Source organism: Haemorhous mexicanus, chromosome 1 (genome assembly GCF_027477595.1).
Source record: "Haemorhous mexicanus isolate bHaeMex1 chromosome 1, bHaeMex1.pri, whole genome shotgun sequence".
Taxonomy (NCBI): Eukaryota; Metazoa; Chordata; class Aves; order Passeriformes; family Fringillidae; genus Haemorhous; species Haemorhous mexicanus.
This window is the reverse complement of record NC_082341.1, coordinates 35187751-35203469: the sequence shown is the minus strand read 5'-3', so window position 1 is coordinate 35203469 and position 15719 is coordinate 35187751. Positions and strand designations below refer to the sequence as shown.

At 41.8% G+C, this 15719-nt stretch overlaps 1 protein-coding gene across 1 annotated transcript in view; it reads left to right on the top strand.

The window, feature by feature from the left end:
* The window catches only part of COLQ (collagen like tail subunit of asymmetric acetylcholinesterase), a 41319-nt gene that overhangs the window by 12877 nt on the left and 12723 nt on the right, over window positions 1-15719 (top strand). The window contains exons 3-11 of the mRNA XM_059845805.1: window positions 1624-1719; window positions 4568-4612; window positions 5375-5401; window positions 6775-6846; window positions 9223-9285; window positions 10209-10235; window positions 10846-10890; window positions 11608-11643; window positions 12511-12591. Coding sequence (XP_059701788.1) covers window positions 1624-1719; window positions 4568-4612; window positions 5375-5401; window positions 6775-6846; window positions 9223-9285; window positions 10209-10235; window positions 10846-10890; window positions 11608-11643; window positions 12511-12591 — 492 coding nt within the window. The remainder of the gene's footprint in view (window positions 1-1623; window positions 1720-4567; window positions 4613-5374; window positions 5402-6774; window positions 6847-9222; window positions 9286-10208; window positions 10236-10845; window positions 10891-11607; window positions 11644-12510; window positions 12592-15719) is intronic.

Sequence of the window (15719 nt, the reverse complement as noted above, 5' to 3'; positions counted from 1 at the left end):
ATTTTCCTTACTCTGTATTGAAGCCTTCTTAGAGTGAGACAATCCTGAACCAGAGGAAATGGCAGTGCAGTAAACCAGTAAGGACAGAAAGGCACTTTTCCATCCTGCACAATGATTTCTGGGTGTATGTCCTTTTCTGCATTGCATCTGCCTTACCTAGTGGGGTGAAATGAAGGTCCTGAAATCCTCCTGTGAAATCTATCCCCCACCATTTCAATTTGCAGAAACACATATGTGTTTGAGATGCTGGTATCAGTTTTCACTCACCCACCTATGCACAAACCTGCCATGTGTGTTAAATGTCCATACACATGTGCTGACATAAGCATGTGCAGGGTACAATGGGAATATGATATGGCAATTTGCCCAAGTACTCTTACTGCAGGTTCTGCTAACTACAACATATCCTCCATCTCAGCATAAAGAATTTTTCTACCTACTCAGTAATTCCTGTTCCTTAATTTTAATATTCGTTTACTGTATGCAAACACTGCAATTATTGCTAGTGTTCTAAATAAATTATTATTAAATAGTAAATAATGTAAATAATAATGTAAATTAATGATAATGTAAATAATAATAATAGTAAATAATTATTAGTAAGATGTCAGGCATGAGTAACCCAAGAGAAAGTATGGTGTAAAATCCTGCATTGCCTCCTGATTGATCAGGATTAAACTCAGGCTGCTGTTCTCTCCAGACCTTTGCCTTCCTCTCACCTCCCCCGCCTGTGCCTTGATTTCCACAGAAAAGGGATCCAAAGACAGGATCTCTTTAGGAACATTGTGTACTCCTTCAGTGAGAATGAGACTGGGACCAGGGTCCCTGAGATTCCTTCAAGCAGCTTAGAGAATAATCTGAGCTGAAAATCACCCTTCACACCATCTCCCCATAAAAACATGATATGAAAATAAGCAGCTACAAGCAGGGTGGGAGCCATGTGAATTAAACCAGGAGCAGTTTGTTCTTTGGAGCCTGTAGTCAGAGCTTTACTGGAAAATGGCCTTTTCTCTAGGAAGCTGGAGATCAGTTGTATTGGTTCAGTGTTCATCTGTATTTCCAGGGGAGATCACTTTTGTCACAGGACATAAATAAGGCATTTCACTCATGAAAGCTTAATGTTGAATCAGAAGATCAGACATCCATTGATCATTTAAGGCACTGGCTCTGCTCTGCAGTGAATGGATGCCTCTGGGTCAATATCTTCTGGAGCGAAGTTCACGCTGCCTGCGCCCTCCCTGGGTGGAGTCTCTATTTTTAGAGCAAAGATGCTATTCCTGGAGAGGAGCTGCTGCAGGCAAAGTGGGACAGAGAGGGCAGGGTCAGGTCTAAGAATAGGCCGGGGTCCCATGCTGGCTCAGAGGGGCAGCCTGGCTGCAATGTGCCTCTGGGAGAGGAAGAGGAGGAAGAGGAGGAGGGGAAGGAAGCATGGGGCAGGAGGCTATGCTGAAGTGCTAATGTTCAGGCATCCATGAGGAAAACCTTGTGACAAGCCCCAGACTTCTCCCAAAGGGAGCAAATAAACTCTTTTGAGGCTGTACTGCATGGTGCCTGGAATTTTATGCATTTCTCCAACAGGCTACATGTGGCTGCATGTTCACTCATATGTTTGTTGTTTCGTAGAAGCTGGACATGGAAGAGTTGTGTCATGAGCTCCAGATAATACAGGCTTCCTCTCTGCCTGAATTGCACTGCTCTGCAGGGCCTCCTGGCCCCCAGGTGAGTGATGCATGTGTGATGGAGCCACATCATTCTCTCACTTGCTCCAAAGTTCTTATAAAGCTGTGAAACACATGAAAATGCTTTTAACCACCCAATAAGCATGCCAAGCTCTGGATAAATTTCATTTTGATATGACTTTGCATAAATCATGTAGGTTTTTTTTACCCTATGTTCTCATCCCTGCCTTACACACTTCATTCTGTTTCAAGTTCACCCTTCATTTTTTGTGGAGTTTTACAGTGGGTAGCACCCATCAAAAATCACAGATGTGTCATCACTTCCTTCAGATGCTTCTTGTCAGTTTTTTCTTTGCTTCAGACTCTGTTCTCTATTTTTGTGAGGACAAGAGCCTGTGGAGTGGAGGCACAAGGCATAAAATGGACTGGGATGTTAGCAGAGTACATCCCTGAGAAGGCAAACATCTACAGTAAAATCAGGGACAAGGAGGGGCTTAGCAGGGCACTGGGATGGGATTCAGGAGGTGCAGGGTCTCCTAGCCTGACCTGCAACATTTCTGCCTCTGACTTGCTGGATAATCTCAGACCAGTTTTTTGACCTCATACCTCATTTTCTACAATTTATTCTTTCAGAAATCTTCAGAGGAAGGTCAGAAATCTTAGAGCCACATAACAGTTTGAGTTGGAAGGGACCTTTAAAGGTCAACAAGTACAACCTCCCTTCAATGAACAGAGACAATACAACCATACCAGATTGCTCAGAACCCCATTCAACCTGGCCTTCTTGTGAGGAAATGAGCCACCCCTAGAGGAAAGGTTTTATGAACATCTCTGTATTGTCGAGAGGATCATCCATTTGCCTTTCCATTCCAGTTCCCTCCAAAGAAAATGGAGAGTTTTCGTGGAGAGGCACTTCCAGTTCCTGCTGGAGCACAGGCAGTCCCAATCCATGTGCTGTGCCTGGTGCCTTGGGACAATGAGCTTCCTCAAGCCCCCTGGGTGCCAGTTTATTGCCATACAGCCAATGGCAGACACAGCTCAGGGCCTGTGCTCAGCAAAGCTGTGCCTGAGGCTTTGGCAGCCTGAGAAGTAACAGGCACCCAAACACTATTTTTAAAGTATGGACACCACATCAAAGTAAAGGCTCAGTTATGTGGCAAAAAGCTTAGCTTTAATTATTTATAAGTCAGTACTCTAGAAGATAATTGGAGAGTCTAGAAGTTTCAAGGTGAAAGCCACAGAGTCTTTTTATAGAATCATAGAATGGTTTGGGTTGGAGGAGATCATCTAGTTCACACTCCCCATGAACTTTGTCTTTATTGTTTTGCCATTTTGTCTTTGCTGAGATGCTGGGTGGGGAAGATTCATTTAGTTCATGAGACTGGAAAAGTGAGGTCAGAAGTGATGCCTCGTGTTTGCCTAGTTCTGTCCTGAGGAAAGTCTTCTCTGCATTATGAAACAGCCTGGCAGGGTGATTGGCCATGATCCAGAGTTGCTGTTCATATGAAAAAAACACTTGTTCTTTCAGTCTTTGCTAGACTGTCTTTAAAAAAAAATTCCTCTTGATAGTCTCTGACTTAAATTGCAAGAAGGTAATTTTAATTCTATTGTTCTACAAAGTCCATTGCTATAAATAATATTAATCTTGCTACCAAATGACCTATGATGCCTCCAAGAACATTTTTAAATAGAGCAGGCTGGCAGGTTTTGTCATAACAACAGACAGTAGGATGGGTATAACATGGCTTTGGAATTTTTAATTATGAATCGCAGGACTGTGCCTTGTAGAGGGACAATGTTAGAACCAGCAGTCTTTTGGGAAATACTTTTGTTACAATGGCCACCTGCAAAGAAATACTACCATTACAAAGACATCTAGTAATTTCTTCTGAATTCTTGTTTAGCTTACAGGGCTTTCAGATGAATTGCAAAAGCTCATACTGTTGACTCATAGCTGAATTTTAATGAATTTTCATAAGAAGGAGAATTAGATTTGTACTGGTGTAACTTTGAGTGTAATTTCTCCCATGTGTACCCAAAGGTAAAAATAAATAAATAAGATAAAATTTGGTTCTGACTCTAATAGGGCACATTGATTTTCACTACTGAAAACTTAAAATAACTCTACTGACTAAGGTAGTTGGAGCAATTTGTGTCTGAGGTTAGATTTTGCTCCTCTTCATGTACAATTTGATCACATTTGGGACAGTATAAGACGTGCAGGATCCAAACCTGGAGTGAGTGATTTTTACAGCAAATCTAATGCTTCTCTGATGCAGGCTCATGGGATTATTTTCCTTAGTCGTTTAAAAGTAAAAGATGATCTGCAAACCAAAGCCTTCTAGAAACAAATCTGTTTTCTGGTGTTTTTTTTCTGAAAAAGGCGTTCAAGGTCTCCCTGGAATAAGAAGTCTCCTGAAAGGAGAATCAGAGAGAAATATTTTCAGAATTCAGAAATGGTGCAATCCCAATGTCCATCCCATCCTGCAGAGCCCATCCCACATGTTTTATGCTACTTCCCTTACCACCCCTTGGGCTGACCTCTTTTGCCAGCTGATGTGGTGTCTTCATGTGCTGGTTGCTAATTCTTCAGGACTCTGATAACTTCTGGTAACTTTTCATTTGCCCCAGGCTTGTTTTTCTTGCAGGTTCTCCTCATTTATGAGATTCCCCTGCCCTTCCCATTCCCATGGCAGCCCAGCTCTCCATCCTGCTGCTCAGGATGGCACAGACTTGGTGTTTGGAGGCCACATTCAAACACAGCACCCAACACCTCAGGTCCCAGGAGACACGTATAGGGTCTAGGGCTGATGGAACACAAGCACCTCTAATGCAGTTTGATAATAGCATTAATTAATAGTGTTAATAGTGTTCATGTTCCTCCCTAGGGTCCACAAGGAATTCCTGGTATAGTGGGACCAAAAGGGGAGAAAGTAAGTGTCTGCTGTCATGGAGTTTGATGTGCTTTTGAGGAGCAAAGAAGCAGGGGAGGGTGTTCACTTTTTTCTTTGTCTATTTAGTGAATGGTGGGCCTTATGAATGGAGGGTTTAGCTTTAATTTGATTGTAAAGCTGTGAATTGGCTTGAAGCTATAATTTTAAACTTAGTCTTTCTGTGTTCATTTTCAGTCTTGAAGTATATTTTGTGTCTTCTTTTGTGACTTATGTTTAGGGGATGCTTTGAGAAAGCATCTTGGGTGCAAAACTCAGCAATCTTACTGACCCAAAGGCCCTTGAGCTCCCTGTCCCTCCTGGAGAACATCAGGAGCAGAGCTCTCCCATGCAGTGTAAATTGTATGGGACAGCTCAGGTATTAAAGCTGGCCTATATGTTATTTTTTAAGTTGTGCAAAGATTTGTTCTGTAATGATGCCAAAGAGCCTTACAGCTGAAGCTGAGCAGCTAAGTGTGTGATTTGTTATACAAGGAGTTGATGTAGATTTAAGGCTGAAAACACAGGAAAGACCAAGGAGCTCTGATACAGTAATTCTTCTCATTTCACCTCTGTAAGCACATTTCTGAGCACAAAGATACTCACTGTGTTTTATTTGGTGGTATTTGGTTTTTTGGGGGAGGGGGGTGTGGGCTTGCATGTTTCTTTGTTTGTTTTTTAATAGAAATGCATTGATGCATTGACTCGAGAGCCACTGTGCTTCATGTGGTGACTGCAAGACTGAGATATTCCTTTCTCTGGCAGGGGGAGATTGGCAGGCCTGGAAGAAAGGTATGAATAAAGGTGCTGTCTCAGAAACCCATCCAATATTTAATAGCAGCTGCCAGAGAGGGGTGCAGACAACAGTTCAATAAAATTTAGCTAATGTTGAAGTTTAGCCTGTTAGTGCTTCTCTCACTGGTACCCAGGGTGGATGGTAGGCATCTCTGGCTGCAGGGCTGGAGAGCTGCCCCAGCTCACTTGAATTTGACAAATTCCCTGAGTAAAAGCATGGAGAGAAGCCAAAGACATTACCAGAAGTGTTTGTGTGGACAATGGGAAGCAGTTTATGGGAGTTATTATAAAAGATGTACCAAAAATCCCCCAAAGCTAAATCAAACTTTTTACTCATCCAAAGTCTAAACAAGGCTAAGCCAGATACCCCTGAAGGAGGAACAACCATTAATGATAACCCTTCCAGAGCTCTGGCACCAATGCAATATGCTGACTACAATCCTGTGCTTGGGGACATATGAGCCGTGATATATTGTCAAAAATATGTGATGAAACAGAATATGTTATCTCAGTCACTTAGTACATCCATTTAATGTAATTAACTTTAAAGAAGACAGAAATGCAGGATGAAATCAGAGATATGCAGGGGGTGGTCACTAACTAGGAAAAGAAGTACCCTTCTAATAATATACCAAGGATTTTGACACCTTTCTAATAATATACCAGGATTTTGACACCAGCTACCAATCAGTAATTCAAATAAATATAAAACATATAAACAGAAGAGGCAATTTTCTTAATCTATTTTCAAGTGCCCTACAGAAAACAAAAATATTAATATAAATTCAAGGGTTCCAAACAAGTGTCTTCGAGAGAGTAACACACCAGCCTACAAAAAAGTGCTAAACTTTAAACACAGTACATCAGCACTTACTCTTCTGACAAATACAAGTAGGTTCTGAAAGAGAAGTCACTCAGGTTGGAAATAAAACTGTACAACTCTTGTTAAAAGCTGTCTGACCCACGAGAGTTCACTCTTGGCCCTGAATGTCATGAGGGACATTTCTGAGATCATATTGTCAAGCAGTGTAATGCAGTGGGAGAGCATTAATCTGCAGCATTTTAGAAGATATTCAAAGAGTGACTTACAAGCAGCAATTAAAACAGATAAATAACTGTATGTACTTATGTAGTTATTGCTAGTCATATAGTAGTTAATAAAGAGCAATTATAGCTAGCAATGTAGGAATGTTCAGAATAAGGACCATAGTAACAGGAATAGTTAGTTAAAGATTTGGTTCTTCTCTCAACATAAATTAGATTTGTATGGATATAAGTACACACAGGTCTTCTTATCCCCTGTCTGCAGCAGGGACCTGTGTAGGAATGGTGTTTTTATGAATCATTGTAATCAGTGTTTTCCTTTCAAGGGCAGACCAGGTCCCCCGGGCGTCCCTGGGATGCCAGGACCGGTAGGATGGCCTGGACCCGTGGGACCGAAGGTAAGACTAAAATCCACATGGAGCAAACTGCTCAACATCTCCATCTGAACAGAAGGGCTGTCTTGGGAAATCTCTGAACAGCTACTTGCAGGGGGCTGGGAAGCAATAGCTGTGCAAGGACACTCTGTTCTTGTCCCCTTTCTTACACTGCTCTGCGGAGTCTAGGGTTAGGTTACTCCACCTTCAGTCCAGACCCTGTAGCACTTCTTACATGGATTAAACATGTCAAAGGGAAATTGAAAATTATTGCCATGAAGACTCACTGGTGTCTCACAATCACACAAATCAGTGTTTCTAAACTGCGTGCCATCATCATGACTATTCTTTATGAGGATCCCTTTGCCTGAAGATGTACCGTGGGCTTATGAGCAGAGGGAAAATACCAGGCTGATATCAAGGGAAAGAGATGACAAACCATGAGAATGGCTAATCACATATTTGAAGTTCATTTCTATACAAACAAACATTAATTCCTGTTATTTTTATTAACCAACAGCAGAAGAAATGACAGGACGTGCTTTGCTACTGCAAAGTGGCTGTTTCACCTGCATTTGTTATTAAAAAATCTTCAGGATAGTCCTTTAATAAGCACTGGCTTGTGCAAAAGGTATAACAGCTCTTCATAGGAGCTGTGGTTTATGGAGCTTCTACAGGGACTTTTGAGACAACTTGCTTTTCTTCAGTCCAGGATGTATTAGGCTAAAGGACTACACACAATGCCTGGTTTGAAACTGCTTTTTCTGGTAAATCTTTGACTCATCACTTGCTCTATGAAGGTTGCTGCCCCACCTCAGAGGGTGTGATGCATTAGCTCTTGATCCTGCAAGAATAGTAGGAGCTGACTTGTGAATTTAAGCCACATCTTGGAAGCAGACTTTCAAGGTCGTCCTAACCGTGTTAGATGAAGAACATCATATTATAGTGTGTGGGAATGTAGGCAAGCAGCAAGAGTTTGTACTTAAAAGAAATCAATGTTGACTTTGAACTGTGAGATGGGAAATGGTTCCCCCCACAAACACATTGTGTGCTTCGATTTCTCACAGCAGGAGCAGAGAGGGCAGAGGAAAGGTTCAATCAACTCCTTCCTTCATAGTCTTAGTGAAGGAAGAGAGGAAAGCAGACAGAAAATTCATACATTCAGTCTTCTTCTTGTACAGGCATTAGTTTTATCTATGTAGTCTTCCTAATTTTGATTAATCTCCTTTGTCTCATTAGTCTAGATTAGTCTATTACTGTGCTGTTTCATCACTCTCCCAGAAGCATCCCTCATATTCAGAAGTAAGATTTTTTCCTACACTTTATCTGCAAGTCCTTCTTGCTGTTTGATGGTGATTCTTCTGCTTTTATTGTCTCTTCTGATACAGGTCTCCTCTGTTCTTTATGTAGGTTCACAGTTTCATTTCTTCTGGTCTTCATAAATTTCATTTTCCTGCCTGTCAGTGAAGGCTCCAGTTGAACACAGTGCAGAAGATCTCTGTGGTCATTTCAGTTGGTCGTGTCTCTCTTTCCTTTCTCCCTGTCTCTGATCTTCACCAACTTACAATGTTCTTCCTCACCACAGACACTTGCTGCATCCCCATCTTGCTGTAAATCTCCAGTAAGCTGCTGTTCCAGGTTTCTAAACTCATATCCACCTCTGTGGGTATTTGCCATTTCTTCAGCTGGGTCTTCTTGTCTTCTCTTACTTTGACACAGCCTAACTTCAGTCCCTATTTCTCCTACTTTGTTCCATCAAGTCTTGTCTGAACTTCTGCAGGGGCAGCAGCCAATGGGAAAATCCTCTCAGTTTCTGGGACAGTGAAAGGCAAAGGAGAGTAAGAGCCAAATATATTCTGCTGGTAGCACTGCTGCATGTCTGGGGGTCTACTCTCTATTTCATGCTAGATATAATTAGTTGATGGCAGCCAGAGAAGTGGTTGTAAAACTTTTTCATTATTTACTGGCTCCAAATGACTGTTCAGCACATGGTGCCTCAGAAGTACTGTAAAAGCAGTCACTATGCCCCGACAAGCTGTGAGGCACGCAGCAAAATGCCTTTCTTTTCTGCAGCTCAGTGGAGGTGATGCTGGGCAGAGACAATGCACCTTCATGCAGAAAAGGATGCACTGCTGATGGTGGTTTGCTTGCATGACCTTTAATAACAGCTGGTAAAACTGAAGCAAAAGTGACCCCCACAAGAAAATTCAAATAGAAGAGTAGGATAACATGTGAGGGCTCAGGCAGAATACAATTGTAATATAAACCCCTGTCCACAATGCTACAGCAAGGTCAGGCTTAACTATTTGACATAAGACCTGAACCACTGAACTGTCAGACATTCAAATATGACCTCATGGGAGAGCCTCACTCAATAACTCTCTTTATTGAACCCTTTAGGGTGAAAAGGGAGAGTTGGGTGTGATGGGATTGCCAGGTACAAGAGGACCAATGGGCTCCAAGGTTTGTTAACCAAAGTGCATTTTCAGACATTGGTTTCTAACGCTCTGCTGACAGCTGCTTCCCTCATGAATTTTCTGGAAACCATTTACCAAGATATATGTGCCTAATACAGATAAAAAATACGTTCCACATCAAGCAAGGTTATGTTGTCTGTTTGGGCTTGGCTGTGTTTTTGGCTTTTCATAAAAATGCTTTGGTATAAATTTTTGTAATTTATTTTAAAATCAAGCTCAGATATAATTGTATTCCACTAGAAAAATGGAGTTCTTGAGCATATCTGCAACATTAAATCATGTCTGCAATGCTTTCCACCCACCTCATAGAGGATTCCACACACCTCGAAGATCATTTTGGTCCCATATTAGAACTAGACATAACATTGGCAGTTGGAATGAATTATGCAATTAATTTATTCAAATAAAGGATTGGAAAGAAGAACTGAACACCTCTGTTTGTTCTGTGTTTCTTCAAGAGAAACTCAGTTTTATGTTAATGATCACACTAGATTACTTAAGTAAAACTTAAGTATGTTCCAAGGGGGGGAAAAAACAACAAACAAACAAAACAGAAGAGGAAGATTATTGTTAAAATTATTTCAGATTATTATTTGTGTCTTCTAATGCTTTATTTACTCTCAGTTACAATTTATTTCACTTGTTTCAATTTCAAAGCATAATCAAAGCTGCTGGCTTTACTTGGCTTTTTTATAATGGCTTTTGGGCTGAGCTGTCTTGCCTTTAATTCATATTTCACAGTTCTGTTTCAGTGCAATTTTAGGAGCTGTAAATATTCATTTGCCTTTATGTGTTGGTGCAATTAATTATTTGTGCTTCGTTCTTTTTCTTCACTTCAAAGTTTGAAAGTCCGGCTTCTTGGGTGATCTTGAAAGCGAGAAGCATTAAAATATCTATCATTCCCTTTAGGGTTTTCCTGGAACTAGAGGAGAAAAGGTCAGTGTGACAACAGCATAATGTATCATTTAACATTTGGAAACACATTTTTTAAAAAAATGCAACTGTAGAAACGAGGTTGAATTTTGATGAAGTCTTAAAGTCCCACTGAGAAATGAAAACACGTATTGAGAAGGAGCACAGTCTTGTGGCTTGGGCTGGGGTGCTGAAGAAGTGAGTTTTACAGCCTGTATCCTCATGAACAAGCTGCTACAGTGAAACTCACTACAGGCTCCCCCATCTGCAGCATGGGTAAAATAATCCTTAATTGTTAGTCTGGTTTAATTAGCTGACACATGCTTTGGCACTGAGACACTTTGTACTCTAGGATCCTTCAGTGGGACCCGAACTGGGAAAAAAAAAAAAAATTGAAAATGTAATGTCCAGGAAAGCATATATTTAAAGTAATTATCTGGGGAGAATGACTCCCTTTTCCTACAGTCCTTAGCATTAATTCAGTTATGATATCAGTAATGAAGCATATCTCTCACTCTGAAGATATTACTGTGCTCTGTTGACTTCAATAATGCATTGTATGGGAAAAAATATTTTTTGCTTCCCCATGAAATGGTAATAATTAGGCTGTTGTTCTGCTGTTATCTCTCTTCAGGGATCCAGAGGTGACAGAGGCGACAAAGGAGTCAAAGGAGACCCGGTAATTTTCTTTTCCAGATGGCTGTGAATGTGCATCTGAGGATCTGACAGGGAAAAACAGGAGGGGCATGGAGGAAGGGAGCCTGAAAGCATCTTGCAGGGAGGGCAGGAGTGGTGAGGGAAAGGAGTGCTCCCATCAGCAGTGAGGGCAGTGGGGCAGCTCCATGTCCCTATGCCCACAGCCCGGTGCACAGGGGGTTAATGAGACACAGGAGGATTTCCCTGGGGTCACCCCAGCCCCTCCTGGGCTGTGCAGCCCAGAACCATTGCGGCTCCCAAAATGCTTTCAGCTGGTCATGTGATAACACCGGGAGGGGAAGAGGGGGAGAGATTCATGGCGTGGGGGTTCCTTCGACTAAGAAAGGAAAAGTAAACAGCTTTTGGTGGAAATGGAGAAGTGCCATTCCCAGGCAGGCTTTGGGACCTCTCCAGGTAGCAGAGCTGCCTGTAGACAAGAGAACAGTCGGGATGATTTTGCCAGAGAAGCAGAAACTGGCAGCAGAGGATCAAACAGAGGAGTAATGGCACCATACAAGGAGCTTTATAGTAAAGTTTAGCTTATCAATCCACTTACTGCATTACCTGCAGTGCTGAGTCACTGCAGGGGTTCTTAAGTGATAGCCACACATGGCACTGGTTTTATTCCTTCCAAGGAAGGTGCTACTTTGTCAAAGATCACTGCACATTTTCTGATTATTTTTCTCCTTTGACTTTGTAGGGAGAAATAGGCTTCCCTGGAATGCTGGGACAAAAAGTAAGTGGGTGTGATATGTTGGGGAGTTGTGTTAAATGCTGAGACAGGCTCCATGAATGGATTCAGGGACTTCCTGGATGGCACAAGACATTGAAGGTCTTGCTTGACTCAGAGACCAGCATTGCCTGGACTTGATCAAATTCTTTAGGCTTTTTAGCTTGAGAGAAAACTGAGATTTAGCTCTTTGGTGCTGTTTCTCTTTCCCGCCTAGATTATTCCTTTAGTTATAATCTCCCTCCTATTTAAATGCCCTAATTGCTAAGGTTTTATTCACTTGAAACTAGTAAATATTTCCTTCTTGATACTCTGAAACAAAATGGCACTACTGTATATAGTAGTGATAACCCTGAGCAGTTTTTAAGTCATCATTATTCTGTACTTGAAAAACAATCAAAATTCCGGTGCTGGCTTATGGAAAACTTAAAGGTGGAAAATTTTAGTACACAATCAAACCATGCCTCTGAAACTAGAAAAGGAATTAATAGTTGCTTCTAGAGAGATGAGAAGATGAATGAATTTACCTTCCTTTCCCTAAGTATTTTCATCACATGTGCATCTTAATAGCAAAGCAAGATATTGCAAAGGGGTCAGAGAGCTCTCCGAGTCTCTAAGTGTGTTTCTGATCTCATGTGGCCTCTTCCTTAGGAAAGGATTTTTCAGGGGTATGTGGGTAAATAGTATGAGCTTCTTCTTACTCTACATTTGTTTTAAACTATTTTATTATCATTTTGGATTTCTAAGAAAGAAACGGTGCCAGCATTATCTAGATGAGTCATGTGAATGAAAACCATGTGTATCTGCTGTCTTGCTCGAGGCAGGTAAAACCATGTATTTAACTCCTTCTTCCTTCCCTCTGTATCCACCAAGGGAGAGATGGGCCCCAAGGGACAGTCTGGAGTACCAGGACACAGAGGACCTATAGGAAGACCTGGAAAACGAGGCAAACAAGTAGGACCACGGTGTTTCCTCTTCCTGTGACTCGTGGCATCTGTGTGACTATGTGGTCTAAGCTCTGTACCATGCACTGTGCTGCACAGGGAGTGGAGAGAAGCCCTAGAACACCTCACAGGCATGCACAGGCTGCACAGGAATAAAAGTTTCAGCTTTAGGGCTGGAGTCTTGTCTGCAGCACTCAGCTGCCTGCCCAGGCAGCGTGGGAAAAGCTGGTTTTATCCTGGATTGGTAATGAACTCATTTAATACAATTCAAGCAGATTTTGAAGGCTTCCTTTAATTCCTAAGGAAAACCCAGCCCCACCTGACAGCTAGAGAGCTCAAAATTATGTTAGCAGAGCTATGTTTTCAGAGTTCCAGCTGAATTGTAAAGACTCAGAATTGTGTGTAAATTGGATACTGACTCCACCAATGCAGCATTTCAGTGGTAGGGGTTTAGATGGAAGTAGTTTATTTGCTGTCTTGTTATGCCCAGCATGGCAAGGAGAGGCACATCCCTGCTTCACTGTTGCTCTGATGAGAACAGGTAATATATGGAAGTGACAAAGTGGCCAGTGTGGGGAAAAAAGACGAGTTGGGTGTTAGGGAGGAAGTAATAGATCTCCAAGTAAGGGAGGTATGAGCAATGTAAGTCTCTGAGATGACCCAAAAGAAATATTTTTTTGTCCTAAATTTGTCAGGTGTTAAAAGCTGCTGTGTGCTCTTTGCTGGTTTTGAGGGGTTTGCTCTTTTTTTTTTTTTTTAAACCCTGTTTTTCTGCCCTGCCTATGTGCTGTGGAATATCTTTCCACAGCATAAGACAAGAGAAGATGCAGAGCCTACAGATCAGCTTGAATGCCGTGCACTCCTTATTTGACCTTAGACATTTTGTCACCTTACACGGTGGCTTAATATAAAAGTGGTGACATAAGCATGTCATAATTAAAGACAACAATCAGTGTGACTAAAAGACCTATAGTCTGCCTCTAGATCGGTGACATAAGCATGTCATAATTTAACAATCAGTGTGACTAAAAGACCTATAGTCTGCCTCTAGATTGGTGTTTCCAGTCCCAAGGCTCAGTGCACAAACCCCTTTCTGGTGCCCTGAGAGCAATCCTAGCACTGATTCAGCATGAAAAAGGCTTTCCCTCTCTATAACTGGTGAAACTGCTATTTCCTTTCTTCTTTTCTAATCCTTTGAAAAAAACAGGGAGTGGCATTTTAAGGCTCTGTGGGTCTGGCTGCCTCCTTTAAGCGCTGCAGTGGCTGTTTGTCCAGCTGAGGGGATAGTTTCCACCAGCATGGGGCCATTTCCTGTCTCTTGATCCAGCTGACATGCCTAGATAAAAGCAGCTAAATTAAGCAGGTGTCACTTCCACTTCCATTTCCAGATATGTCTTGATTAGCTCACTGACTTCTTCAAGTCTCCCTGCCTCTGAGACTGGCTCTTCCTGACATGTGGCCAGGAGCTGGGAGTCACAAGTCACAGCCTTACACAGCTGACCGAGATACAGCACCCAAAGCTTTATGATTTGGGAACTGACCCCGAGCAAACCCAAGTTTAGGTTTCAGTCTTGAGGAGGAGGAATGACTTAGGGCTTTAGGTAGTGCTAGTTTGGAAGAAAGGGCATGAGTACAAATATTGTCAAGGGGAAAAGCTTCTCCCAATGCCGTGGGCACGTGTGAAAGATAAACAAAGCAAAAACATTGAACATCAAACCTTGCCGTTATTATTTAATCCATCAGTGCTAAGCAGGAGGGCAATAAGCTATCATCCCTCCAAGCAGGGGACACAGAAAACAGCTTTTTTTCAGTGAGCACATGTCCTGCCTCTGTCAAACTGCTGTTGTGCGGGGGAAGGAGATTTCCCACAGTCTTTGGGGCTACAAAATCCTGGTCTGCTAGTTCTGTGTTGCATAACGTACAAAGTAATTAGAGATCAGCATCACTGACATTCACATAAATCCTGAAATATTTTTATGGCTCAGAGCTTACCTAATAGGATTAAACAAAGCAAATATTCAATTAGTTCTTTATAGGCCATGGCAAAATCAGCCTTCCTCTGCTGAAATGGTGCAAGCGACATTCAAACATATCCATGGGATGTAACATAACAACAATTATTTCAGCATATATTAATATATATGCTTTGCTACTCTTAAATTAGACATGCAATCATTTACTGTATGATTCTGAATGCACATTAACCTGGAATTGCACCATCTTCAAGGAAATAATCTCCTTTGTCATTAAAAGAAAGCTTACATAGTGCTTATCATTTTTATTATGCTAAATAACATTTGCTGTTACATAAAAATCAAGTCAGATATTTAAACTTTAAGCTATGTAATACACTTCTGAAATATAAAGCTGAGAAATCCAAGCCTTGGAGAGTATATGAGCAGGAAGATAAATATAGTTATTTTTAAAAAGTGTCACCCTATTAAATTCAGGAGTGAAAAATGAGAAGGAGCCAAACAGTTCTAGGTTGAAACTTCCAAATGCCTTAGGGTATGGCTGCACAAACAAGCTCCCATGAGGCGAATTAGGGCTGATTTTTGAGAATATCAGCTATTGTGTGTTAACTGCGTGTAAGGCCCTCTCCCACCCACAGGTAATTTTGCAGCATTTGCTACTGCTGCCAGAGGGCCACCATATCTCAGCATGGGCTTGCTAAACAGTAAGCTGCACTTGTAAAGCCAAGCCCTGGCTTGGCTTGTGATGATTTGTTATCCTAGCTATACCCATGGTGAAAGTCAGAGGGATACAGGAGTCCAGGAACCTCAAACATTCTGAAAATAGTGTGAGTGTCAAAGTCATCAGTGAGCTTCTGAAAGGCTGCGCCCTAAGACTGGGAAATGTCACTGTGGAAGCCCTTGACAGCTCCTCAGTGATTTTCTCCTTTCTTTCTCACTTCTAGAGAGTTACAGGGGTTAAAAAGGCAGCCTTAAAGAAAGGCTATCAAATGATTGAAGTCAGAGCAGGGTGATTCCTGACTCCTCCCAGGGCAGATCCCTGAGTCCCAATTCCCATTTGGGAGCAGAAGTCCTGCCTGGCCATGCCTTTTTGTCTCCACGGAGGAGAGGAGAGCCCTTGTTCCCTGGGGTGGTGTCCATGAAGCTCATGTTTCTTCTGGCAAAT